This window comes from Camellia sinensis, chromosome 3, assembly GCF_055761805.1.
Source record: "Camellia sinensis isolate YWXY chromosome 3, ASM5576180v1, whole genome shotgun sequence".
In the NCBI taxonomy this organism is placed as follows: Eukaryota; Viridiplantae; Streptophyta; class Magnoliopsida; order Ericales; family Theaceae; genus Camellia; species Camellia sinensis.
The window spans coordinates 200191073-200202646 of NC_138963.1; the positions used below are offsets into that span (position 1 = coordinate 200191073).

An 11574-nucleotide genomic window follows, 5' to 3' on the forward strand; every position below is an offset into this window, starting at 1 on the left:
TTGGTCTTCCCGCTCGAGCAGGGAAAGTTGCGCTCAAGCGGAGTTTTCACCTTCTCAGTACTTTCGCTTGTCTACAAAAATACTGAGAGGTGTGATTTTACACTCGAGCATAAGTTTCAACGCTCGAGCGTAGACCTTGTTTTGTCACACACGTTTTAGTACTACCGCTCGAGCGGAAAGTCCTGCACTCGAGCGGAGATCGCAGATCTGTTTGTTATAAAAGCTGCGGTTCTGTCAAGTTTTAGGTTACGGCTTCCAAATCTTTTTTGAGGGTTCTAGAGTTTTCTTCTGGGGCTATTTTGCTAGGTTTTTTTTTTTTTTTTAATATTTGATTGAGTATTAAACTCATGTTTTGACAAGCATACATCGAAGAGTTTGATTGTTCAACTTCAAGAGTGTTTTTCTTCTTCTTCTTCGCTGGAATCCGGACATTCAAGCGTGGAGTATTCGAAAGAGTTCGAAACTGTGCGCAGTCGTTGGTTCAACATAGATGTTGTGGATTCAACATCAAGCTGATCAATTCTGAGGCGAAGGCGGTAGTGAAAGAGATACAAATTGTTAAAGACAAATTGATTGCGTTTGGATAATTTGTTTTGGTATATTTGTATTCTTTCTTTCTTTCATAATGGATTGATTAGTGGTGTTTTGCCTGTAATTTTTTAATCACAATTGGAGGTGCTCCAATCTCCAATTGTGATTTTTCCATGAAAAAATCATTTGTGTCGATTTATTGATTTCAAAGCAACAATCTAAATCACCTTCGTATATGCTAGATAATTTAGATTGTTTTTTTAAATTGTTTGAGAATTGGTGCAATTAATCTAGCCTGAATCACGAGTCACTTAGGCTTTTCAATAGTCACAGTTTATATTTGGGTTTATTTATGAAACATAATCCACTTAATTGTGAGGTGTAAGTTCTATCTTATCTGAAGTTACTAATTACCATTACAAGCAATTTTGGCTTTGCTAGCTTTTGAAATTCATGAAAGAAAATCTCATTCAAACATTACGAACTTTGCAAGTCTTTGACAAAGATTTTCAAAAAACAACTAGAAGAAAAACATAGCTATCACATAAGACCTCATTTTTTTAGCAAATTAGAAACAATTTCATAGTTTTATGTGCGCTTGACAGAAACCATCTTCAACCAAAATGCGGTTCATATTTGTGAAAGAAGGCTTGCCATTATCCGACGAGGCCTGCACTTAGCCATCAAGGGCTGAGCCTTAGTCATGGTGAGTCCAGTTCCTTCGGTCATGTCTACCATCTCTTTACTCATCCTTTCCCAATCAAAGCACTGAATTAGTGATCCCATTGCCAACCCAACCACACGCAGGGCCAAACCCTCTCCAGGACAGCTCCTCCTCCCTGATCCAAATGGCATCAACTTGAACCCATCTCTCGACCGTTCTAGCCCTTCAAACCTCTCTGGCATAAACTTCTCGGGCTCCACCCATATCTTCGGGTCATTTTGTATGGCCAAAATGTTCACCAATAGCATAGTGCCACGTGGGATGCGGAAGCCTCCTACCGTGCATTCCTCTGAGGACTCATGAGGTACTAGCAATGGGCCTGCTGGGTACATCCGCATTGTCTCATTGATGATGCAGCGGAGATAAGGGAGATCGGCTATGTCTGATTCTTCGATCAGACGGTGTGGGCCTACTTGTGTATCGATTTCAGTCTGTGCCTTCTGTAAAATGTGGGGGTTGTTCAATAGAAGTGAAAGTGCCCACTCCATGGTGCCAACTGAAGTATCTGTTCCTGCCGCTAATAAAACCTACAAATATAAATGAAAATAAACAAATTAGTGGTTAGTCTCTGCTTCTAGAGTGGCCCAAAAGAAAATTAAAAATGATTATTCAAAAGCTCAAATTCAGTGCATTGGAAATTAGAGCCCATGATCTGCAAGACAAACACCACCCCTAGCATAATCAACAGAAGCATAACTGAGAAGTTCCCAAGCATTCCTAACGGAAACCATTCATACAATGGGACACAATTCTCTCATCCAATTAAGTGATTGATTTTTGTATTCCTAGACACTTTTTTATTTATTAAAAAAACTATACACCTTAGTTGTCTACTATTACCTGTGTAAATAAATATAAATGTACAGATGATTTTTACATAATGAGATACAAATGTAAGACAAATAATAGTTCTCACATTTCTCTCACACACGTCACATTCTATGAAAACCTTTTGCGTTCCTAACATTGCTGGTATTTATTTGAATAACTACAATGACAAAGAGCTTGTTTGGTGTAATTTTTTGCAAAATAAAAGTTGCTAAAAACATTATTCTCTCAACTTTACAATAATTAAATATTTTTTATAGTTAAATATATATATATATATATATAATCTTATTTAACTTATTCTACCTCATAAACTATAAAGGAAAGTTACGCGAAACATTCTATATATACTCTCAAGATAAAATAAAAAAACTATAATTAATCCTTATCAATTGCACTAACAAAGCCATAAACAATAACAGTTGAGGATTGTAGAAGATTCATTAAAATTAGAGGATAATTATATATCATTGGGATACATTACAAAATACTAATTGTTTTTATTATTTTTTTAATAATTATTTAATTATATATATATATATATATAATACAAAATTTAACCCAAAAAATGTAATTGTGTAAATTAAGGAATCAATCATTTAGATCATCTTGTCTATTAAATATAATAACTATATATTTTATCTATCATACATATCATATTATATTCATTACTACATTTAGGATTATCATACTTAAGTTTCTCTCTTTCTATATAAAAGAGTTTTGTATGCATTATTACATTGTTATACAATATAATATTGAATATACATATCATATAATATTATCTCTCTCTTAGCTATTGTAACATGATATCATAGTTGGGGTTAAGCTCTTGGTGTTCTTTGCTTTACCAGCAAGCGGTAACCGTACCTTGACCAATCGCCAGACCTCAATCCTATTTGTTGTCTCACCATAACCACCAAACCTTCTTCAGCATCATCGCCTTCATTCCCCTGCATCTCCCAAATCTGGCATTTCCGCCATCACCGTTGCCCACAAACCCATAACCTTCACAATTTTTTAATCAAACCCATCCAAAAATTCTCTCTCGGGTCTACACTCTTTCTATTCAAACAAAACAATCTGTTTTTCAACTCAATCACATAAGCTTGTTCCACCATTATTTTTTTATAAATATTCTTCTCTTTTTTTTCATACACCAGTGTGATCTTCCCTTTATGGTTATTATTATTATTATATTTTGACAAGGTGAAAATACTCACCTATGGAGTTTGTTTGCCTTTTGTCTACCTCCCCAACTTTTCAAACCCATTTTTCAAACATTTCATTATCATCACTTTTAATTATTTATTTAAAACATTTGTTCCTTACCCTTCAACATATATTGGTTTTTTATTTACCATCAACCCGTTTCCAATCCGCTAAAAAAATAAATAAATAAATAACCAATTTTATTATTATTATTATTATTATTATTATTATTTTCATAGCTGACATCTTCTCCCATCCCTTCGGTCATTTTCTCTGTTTCAAATTCAAATAAGTTTTTATCCAAACCTATTTGAGTTTGAGGGGACTATTATACCTATATCATGGTGAATATGGTGATACATCATGTGAATCACCCAAGCCCAGTGTTATTAAAAGCGATAGGCGCACCAAGACGCCAAGGTCTCCTGGGGCCTAGGCTCTAGGCTCAAGACTCAAGGCGCAAGGCGAGGCGCAGACTTTATTGAAGTGAGACGCATCTTATACGGAAAAAATATATAATTTAATATAAATAAATAATTTAGGGTCTAATATAAACAAAATAAAATGTTAAAACATTTAGTATTTTTTAGAGAATATGAATTAGGGCTAATTTTTCTTCTATCATTGATTTGGGGTTGAATGCCCAACGTATTAGCATTTGTAATAAGAGTAGGATCTTCTGTAGCTGCACCATATTAAATCAATGGTAAGATTTTAAGTAAAACCAATTAAAACAACAATAAAAAAAGCTCTCAAGACGTAAGTTTTGGGCCAGTCACGCTCCTTATCACAGTCACCTGACCTGGAACACTATAAGGCGCAAACCTTGGGTCTGGATGGGACTTGGGCCTAGGAGCACGCATAGGCGAGCCTTATCGAAGTCGCCTGACCTGGAACACTACAAGGCGCAAACCTTGGGCCTGGATGGGACTTGGGCCTAGGCGCGCCTTTAATAACACTACCCAAGCCACCCCTTGGCGCACTCCCTAAGTCGCCCCTTTGGTGCACTCCCTAAACCTCCTCCCTTGGCGCACTCTCTAAGCCAACCCTTGGCGCACTCCCAAAACCGCCTCCATCAGCACACTCTCTAAGCCATTCCTTTGGCACATTACCTAAGCCACCCCCTTGGTGCATTTTGTTCCTTTCTAAGCCACCTCCTGGCTCACATGGTTCCTTTTCAAACCGCCCCCTTGGCGCACATGATTCCTTTCCAAGCCGCCCCCTTATGCACTTTTTCATTTGTTGCCACCACCGTTTAGCACCACGTCATAAGTTATGTGTGTGCCACGTTTGTTGGCTCAACACTTGTTCTTCTTTTATAACAATCTAACATGACCATAAACTGTTTCGAGACATTAATTCTGTTAGCTCCAGCCCTATTTCTACAACGGTCTGACACGATCATAAATTGTCTCCAAGCATTAGCTCCAGCCTCTAATCTAGCTCAAGCACCCATGTGCTACCAATCGGACTTTGTAATCTATTTGCCTCGAATGTATCCATGTTTTATTTTGTTTTTAGTTTTATTTCATATTTTAGTTTCTTTCTCCAAACTCAAGTTGGTATCCCTCCTTGAGTTTGAAGGAAGTATTAAATATAATAACTATATATTCTGTCTATCATACATACCATATAATATTCATTACTATACTAAGGATTACTATATTTAGATTTTTCTCCTCCGGTATAAAAGAATTTTATATACATTAGTACATTATTATAGAACATAATATTAAATATACATGTCACATAATATTCTCTTTCTCCCTCTCTCTCATATATTAACACACTGTCAATCAAGTCGACCTGTCAAGCAATTGTGTAATCTTCAAACCACTCATTAACTGAATCCCAGTAATTTGCCACTAACCCTTTGTGAGGCCCACCACTTCATGGATCTTGTTTTGTTGGCCACCAATCCAAAAATAAATAAATAAATTACATAAGAGAATTTAACATGTCTAAGCAATTTAAGTAAAAAAAAAATTAAAAAAAATGTAATGGATTTTCTATTGAAACAATTATTTGTATCAATATGCAAGTTGAAACTAACTTACCTATTATCTGTATCATGTTAACTATCATGTTAGAGATTCTCAGAATATCACTATAAAAATCAAATAACTTGAGAAATGTTTCTAAACCAAGAATCTTATGTTTGTAACATTTCGCAGTCTTAAAATTTTAGATCATTTGAACATTGAATTGTGAGAATTTCACATATAATTCAACTATTATAAGGTTTAGAACAAGATTCTTATAAAGATAAAAGAAAATTGCATTATTGTATGAAGAACTAATTAATATGCGACAAAATACTTGGGAGTGCACACCATTAGTAAAAAAAGAAAAATTAAAAAATGTTACATATTACTTGACTTTTATTAGCATGTACATAAATACTCATAATTAGGTTTTTGTTTGAAAATAATTATTGGGTCATTCATGAAATCAAATAATAACTTATCAAGTATCCGGTGATATCAAATAAAATAAATATATAGTAGTTTTTAAAAAAAAATTAAAATGATATATATTACTAATTTTCTTATTACTACCATATATCACCATTTATATAAATATTCATGATCAATTTTTTTATTTGATATAATTATTACAAAATTAATAAATATAAATGATATCTTCATCACATAACCAATCACAAATATAAAAAAGAGAAATGCTTTGGAGCTTTAAAAGGAGAGTTCTAAGAGAGCTCTATTTACAACGTGATGTTTTGGCCTGTTTTGTTTTGTTTTGCAAAAATGTTTTGAAACTCTAAAACATGAGCTCTAAGAAGCTCTAGGGGTGGGTTTACTCTATTGATGTGATGTTTTGACTTTTTTTTTTTTTGAATTTCCACGTCCCTAGAGTTGGGTTTAGAGCGCTGGCTCTAGATCTCTCTATCATTATTCTTTGTTTTGTTTTGTATTACTTTATTTATTTATTATTATTATTATTTTTTTTTTTCCAATGCCACATATAAAGCTCCATTTAGGGCTATATACCTAAAGCCCTCAATCACTGCCCAGATGAAAAAACAAGTGATATATAAAAATCTTTCACTAGTTCTCATCGAATGTACTAAGAGGGTCTCTAACATTTACTAAGAAGTTTCATCAAATTTAAATTTAATGAAACACGCCCCTTTTTTCTGCTCCAACCAGGCATCAAACCCATATCAAATAAAGGTGAGGCCAGATTTTTCATCAAATCAAGGAAACGTTCAGCCTTTCATCAAATTTCACAGACGATCGTTGGTAGATGACCGGCTAGTCAACTAGGTAGATGAAAGGCTTGGGAAAGTTTTGTTGAAAATTTGTTTTATGCCGAATGATCGGTCAGATGACTAACTAGACGATTAGGCAAATTTGATGAAACGATTGAAATGCAACATATTATATTAAACTTTTATTCAAATTTGATTAACAAAAAATTGAGTGAGCATTCGAGATGCTTAGACAAATTTAAATTAAATATATATTAGTTATTTTAAATGGGAATTTGGTCAAAACCCTATCATAATAAAACTTTAATGCATTAAGGACAAGTGTAAAAAGTTTTTCTTGAAAAGTCCAACATATACTATTATTATCAAAATATTAAACTTTAAAATAATATAACTTTTGATGTAGATGTCGATTTTTAATAAAATTAATATTTTTAAAATTCTCTCATCAAAATCTATCAAATAAGATTCATGTTGACTATAAAATTCTTAAATATATAAATAAATAATTTATTACCATTAAATTTGATGTAAACAATAACATGTTATTCTATCTAATTTATAATAACATGTTACTTTAACAATATTATCTGAGAAAAATATATATATATATATATTTTACTTTATCCCTACTCAATTATGTGTTTTTTTTTTTAAGAGGTTTATGAAACAAAATAATTGGATTGTTCTTTCAAACAATGATCTAATGGAAAAGTTTTGACTAAAATTTTTTATTTTGGTTGAGAGATTTAGGGAGAGATTTTGAAACAGAAAGGAAAAATGTGTGTGAAACTAGATAAAATATAAGTATATTTTATTTATATTTTATCTAACTTTTTCATTTTTCTTTCCAAATATCTCTTCAAATCCCCTAAACCAAACAAACCATTAGGAAAACTAATTAACTTTTATCAAATTCGTAAAATAAATAAATATGGATATTGATTGAGCTAGGGATTTCTTACTATCATGAGGGCTCTGATCATTTGATCGGTGTAATACTCAGGCTCCGATTCTTGCAGAGACAACAACACCTCCACCATAGTCGTCTTCTTCTTCTTCTTCTCTCCCACCTCCCCTGAATCGCCACCCATTCCTCTTCGAAGCTCTTCAATCAATTCCTGCATAAACCCATCTCTGTTCTCATGCAACGCCACCAACCTCTTCTTCAACCCTCTCACTGCAACCCACCTCAAAACCGGCAAAAAATCCCCAATATTCGACGCACCCCCAACTCGAAACGTCTCCGCCACAATCTCCCTAAACCGCCTTGCCTCCTCCACCTCCGCCACATTCTCTCCATAATACCTCTTCCCCGCAATCATCCTCATCATCACATTAAGCATCAGCTCGAAAAAAACTCCTTTCATATCCACCGCCTCCGCCTCACCACAGAGCCGCCGGACCGACCACCGTACCTCGTCAGCGCGTATGTCGGCAAGCGTTTGGAGGCGGTGGGAGGAGAAGATTTCGAGGGCGGCGATGCGGCGGAGGCTCCGCCAGTTGTCGCCGTAGGGGGCCCAGGAGAGGGAGGTGTAGTTGTAGCCCAGGTGTTTTCCGGCGAGGAGGCGAGGGCGGTTGGCGAAGACGATGTCGTTTTTGGTGAAACATTCTTCAGCGGCGGAGGGAGAGGAGACTAGGAGGACTGGACGTGAGCCGAACTGGAGGAGGAGGATTGGGCCGTGACGGGCGGCGATGTGGGATAGGGATCGGTGAAGGGGGGTTTTGAAGAGGTGGAGGTGGCCGAGGATGGGTAGGGTTGGGAATGGGCTTGGAGGGAGGTTTTGGATCTTGCGAAGGACGTGCTTGGTAAAGAGGTATAAGGGTAAGATTAGAGGAAGGTACAAGAAGTAGAGTGTGGCCATGGTGTTTTTGATGGTGAAATGAAACGCACAAAAATTATGGATGTTCATTACTCATGTTTGGTCTTCTTGTTCTTATAGGCCGTAAGTTAGTTATTTTAGTTGGTATTTGATTTTTTTTTTTTAATTATTTTAGTTTGATTAAAATAGTTATATTTAAAAATTAGTTAGTTTTTTTTTTTTATAATTGATTTTATGGTTGTATGAAAAAATATAAAATGATTATAAATTAAATGTAATATTTTATCTTATTAATTATTTTAGTCTATTTTATTTTTTAGTGAGTTAGTGAGTTATTTTAATTCAATTTTTTTTTCCAAACAGGACCTATTATATACAAAATATATATATATACTCTAAATATTCTATTAGAAAATCTATCAAAACTCAAATGAGACAAGTGTGAATCCTATAAAATGTGATCTCACACCCGAGCTGAGATGAGGTAAGTTTTACTAAAAATTTTACCAAACACTTAGATAAGTATGAGTTATTTTATTTTATTTTTTTATAGTGAATAATAAGTGAGACTTATAAAGTGTAGATGTCACAGTCGAATTGAGGATTGTTGACGTGAGTCTTTTTTGGGAGTGTTTTTCGAGTTTATTTTGGTGATTCAAACTATACTTATTTTAAGATTCGTCAAAAATATTATTTAAAAAATTTAAGTTAATCGAATATCAAATCCATATTAATTGTTTGAAAGGATCTTAGTTCAATACTTAAGATATTATTTTAATAGGATAATGATTCCCTCTAATCTAAAATCTAGATTAGATAGGGTTGTCTGGGTCTGTGTTCATCACAGGTTCCGTTGTGATAATTTAAAAATTTCATTTTATTAGGCATTTTGTGTATTTCATAGATACAAAAAATTAGGTCAATTCAATAATTATAATTTGTTCAATTTATTGTATTTTTCACTAAAAAAAAATAGACAATAAATATATCTTTAAAAAATAAATCACATATTTTTTTATGACAAAAATAATAAATTAAACAAATTATAATTATCAAATCAATTTAGATTTTTTAGATAAAATACATGTAATATCTAATAAAATAAATAATTATCATCAAAAATTGGATGATAATATATTCCACGGGCCCAAACAATCCAGATTTTGGACACCTCCTCTGTTCCAATAAAAATGTAGACAAAATACTAAAGCATTTGGTGGTTTGTGGACCATACCATGATACCAAGTAGAAATGCACGTCACGTTACCTTATCTCTTAATTGCTCAACTCAGCCCCGGTTTGGTTTTTCTTTTGGACTAAAAATCACAAAAAGTCAAAAAAAAAAAAAATCAAAAAAATTAAAAAATCAAAAAACACAAAAAAACAAAAAAAATTGTCATTCCAAAACAAAAAAGCCAAACAAACCAATTAAAAAAGTTATTGCCAAGCGACCCTTCAATCAATTTGTTTGATTTGAATTTTTAGGATTTAATTTTTAAAAAATTGAAATTTTTTATTTCTCATATTTTTTTATTTTCATTAAATTTTTTAATATTCTAAATAATTTTTAAAATTTTTAAATACACCTAATATAAATGTACTTAAAAATATAATATTTGTGAAAATTTTTTTTAAAAAAAATTCATTAAATACCAAAAATATAAATAAAAAAATACGAGAATTTAGTACATTTTTCGTATTCTTATGTATTTATTGACTTTTTTATAAATATTTTACTTTTTAGATATATCTAAATAAGGTGCATCTAAAAAAAGTAAACTATATATATATTATATATATTTAAAATTTTAAAAATATTCACTAAAAATAAAAAATTCAATTTCTAAAAAATTGAAACCAAATATATTGAATAGTGTTACAACACTATCATTTACGTGATGTTTTTTTTCTTAAATCATATGCATGATCGACATTCAACCATGTCACACAAAGGGAATCAATTTTTTTTTTAATTAAGATATTATAAGAAGTTCATAATTAAATAAGAACGCATGTAACATAAATTTTTACTTTTTATTATTACTAAGTATTTAAAATTTTAACTCCATCTAAAAGTACTTAATTTTTAAATTAAATAATTTGTGATTATGAAACCAACTTAATTTATTTTCATTGTAAATTAAATGATCAAAAAGCACCAAATGTACAACTGTTTTTTCCCAAATGTAGTGTATAAATTTTCTATGGGAGAGGAGAAAGAAATTTTTTTTTAACTTTTATGAGTTTTTTTTTTTTTTTTGGAACTGAACTTTTATGAGTTGATTTAACTTAAAAGTGGTGAAAAATAGAAAAAAAAAAAAATTGAATGTGTGAGTTATTTATAATTAAATTTTTATCTTAATCAAATAATTACAATTTTTTTTTTATTTTTTTATTTTTCTTTCACTTTCAAATTTTATTTCTAATCAACTGAACTTATAGATTAGGTTGGATGAGACTTGCACTGATTGAGGTTTATTTGGGAAGATGGTTTTTTTTTTAATGGCATTTAGGAAGAAGGTTGGATTTAATTTAGCTCACTAAAAGGCAAATGTCTCATTTATCAATTATACATTTTAGTTAAAAAGTTATTATAAGTCGTCAAATCACTTTCTTTATTTTTTTGTAAATCTTTTTGTAAAAATTCAAAAAGTTACTAAAATAAAATAACATGTTTTCAAACGAGACCAAAATAAATTAAAAAATTAATAAGAAAAATGTCAAATTTAAATCATAATTGTTTCACTATTTGTTTTATAAATTATAAAAAAAATAAAATAAAAGTTTATTTCAAAGAAATTTTTTTAATCAGATTAAAATAATCAAAAAATAATCTAACTAAATTTTTTTATGAAAAATGTTTGGGACCCCTTATTTTGGAGACCCCACAACCTCCATTGGATCTTGGTGGACCCCACACATACCGCAATGGTTGAAATTCAGAAAAAATTGTGATATCTAAAAAAAGGAAGTCTCAATCATTGTTATTGTTTTTTCTTTTTGTTTCCTATACAGAGCCTGAATTATCAAATCTTTCCGACTTGGGAAAGTCTAGCAGTGTTTAAACTTGAAACAATAGAGCAAAGCTGTTAGAAACACAAGAACAACGTGAAGTCAAATGAATGTCATCGTCATTGAAAACACAAGAACAACGTGAAGTCAAATGAATGTGATCGTCATTGCAAACGAGATCAATTTTAAATTGGTAGTGAAAAACGTTTGATGAA

General features: G+C 31.8%; 1 protein-coding gene across 1 annotated transcript; it reads right to left on the minus strand.

Annotated features, from left to right (window-relative positions):
- Window positions 1-981: 981 nt before the first annotated feature.
- LOC114300529 (cytochrome P450 81Q32) lies at window positions 982-8455 on the minus strand. Its single transcript, XM_028245391.2, has 2 exons — window positions 7490-8455; window positions 982-1782 (listed from the first exon to the last, which is right to left on the minus strand). The coding sequence occupies exons 1-2, from the start codon at window positions 8435-8437 to the stop codon at window positions 1162-1164; spliced, it is 1569 nt and encodes a 522-aa protein (XP_028101192.2). The 5' UTR covers window positions 8438-8455; the 3' UTR covers window positions 982-1161.
- Between the last annotated feature and the right edge of the window lie 3119 nt (window positions 8456-11574).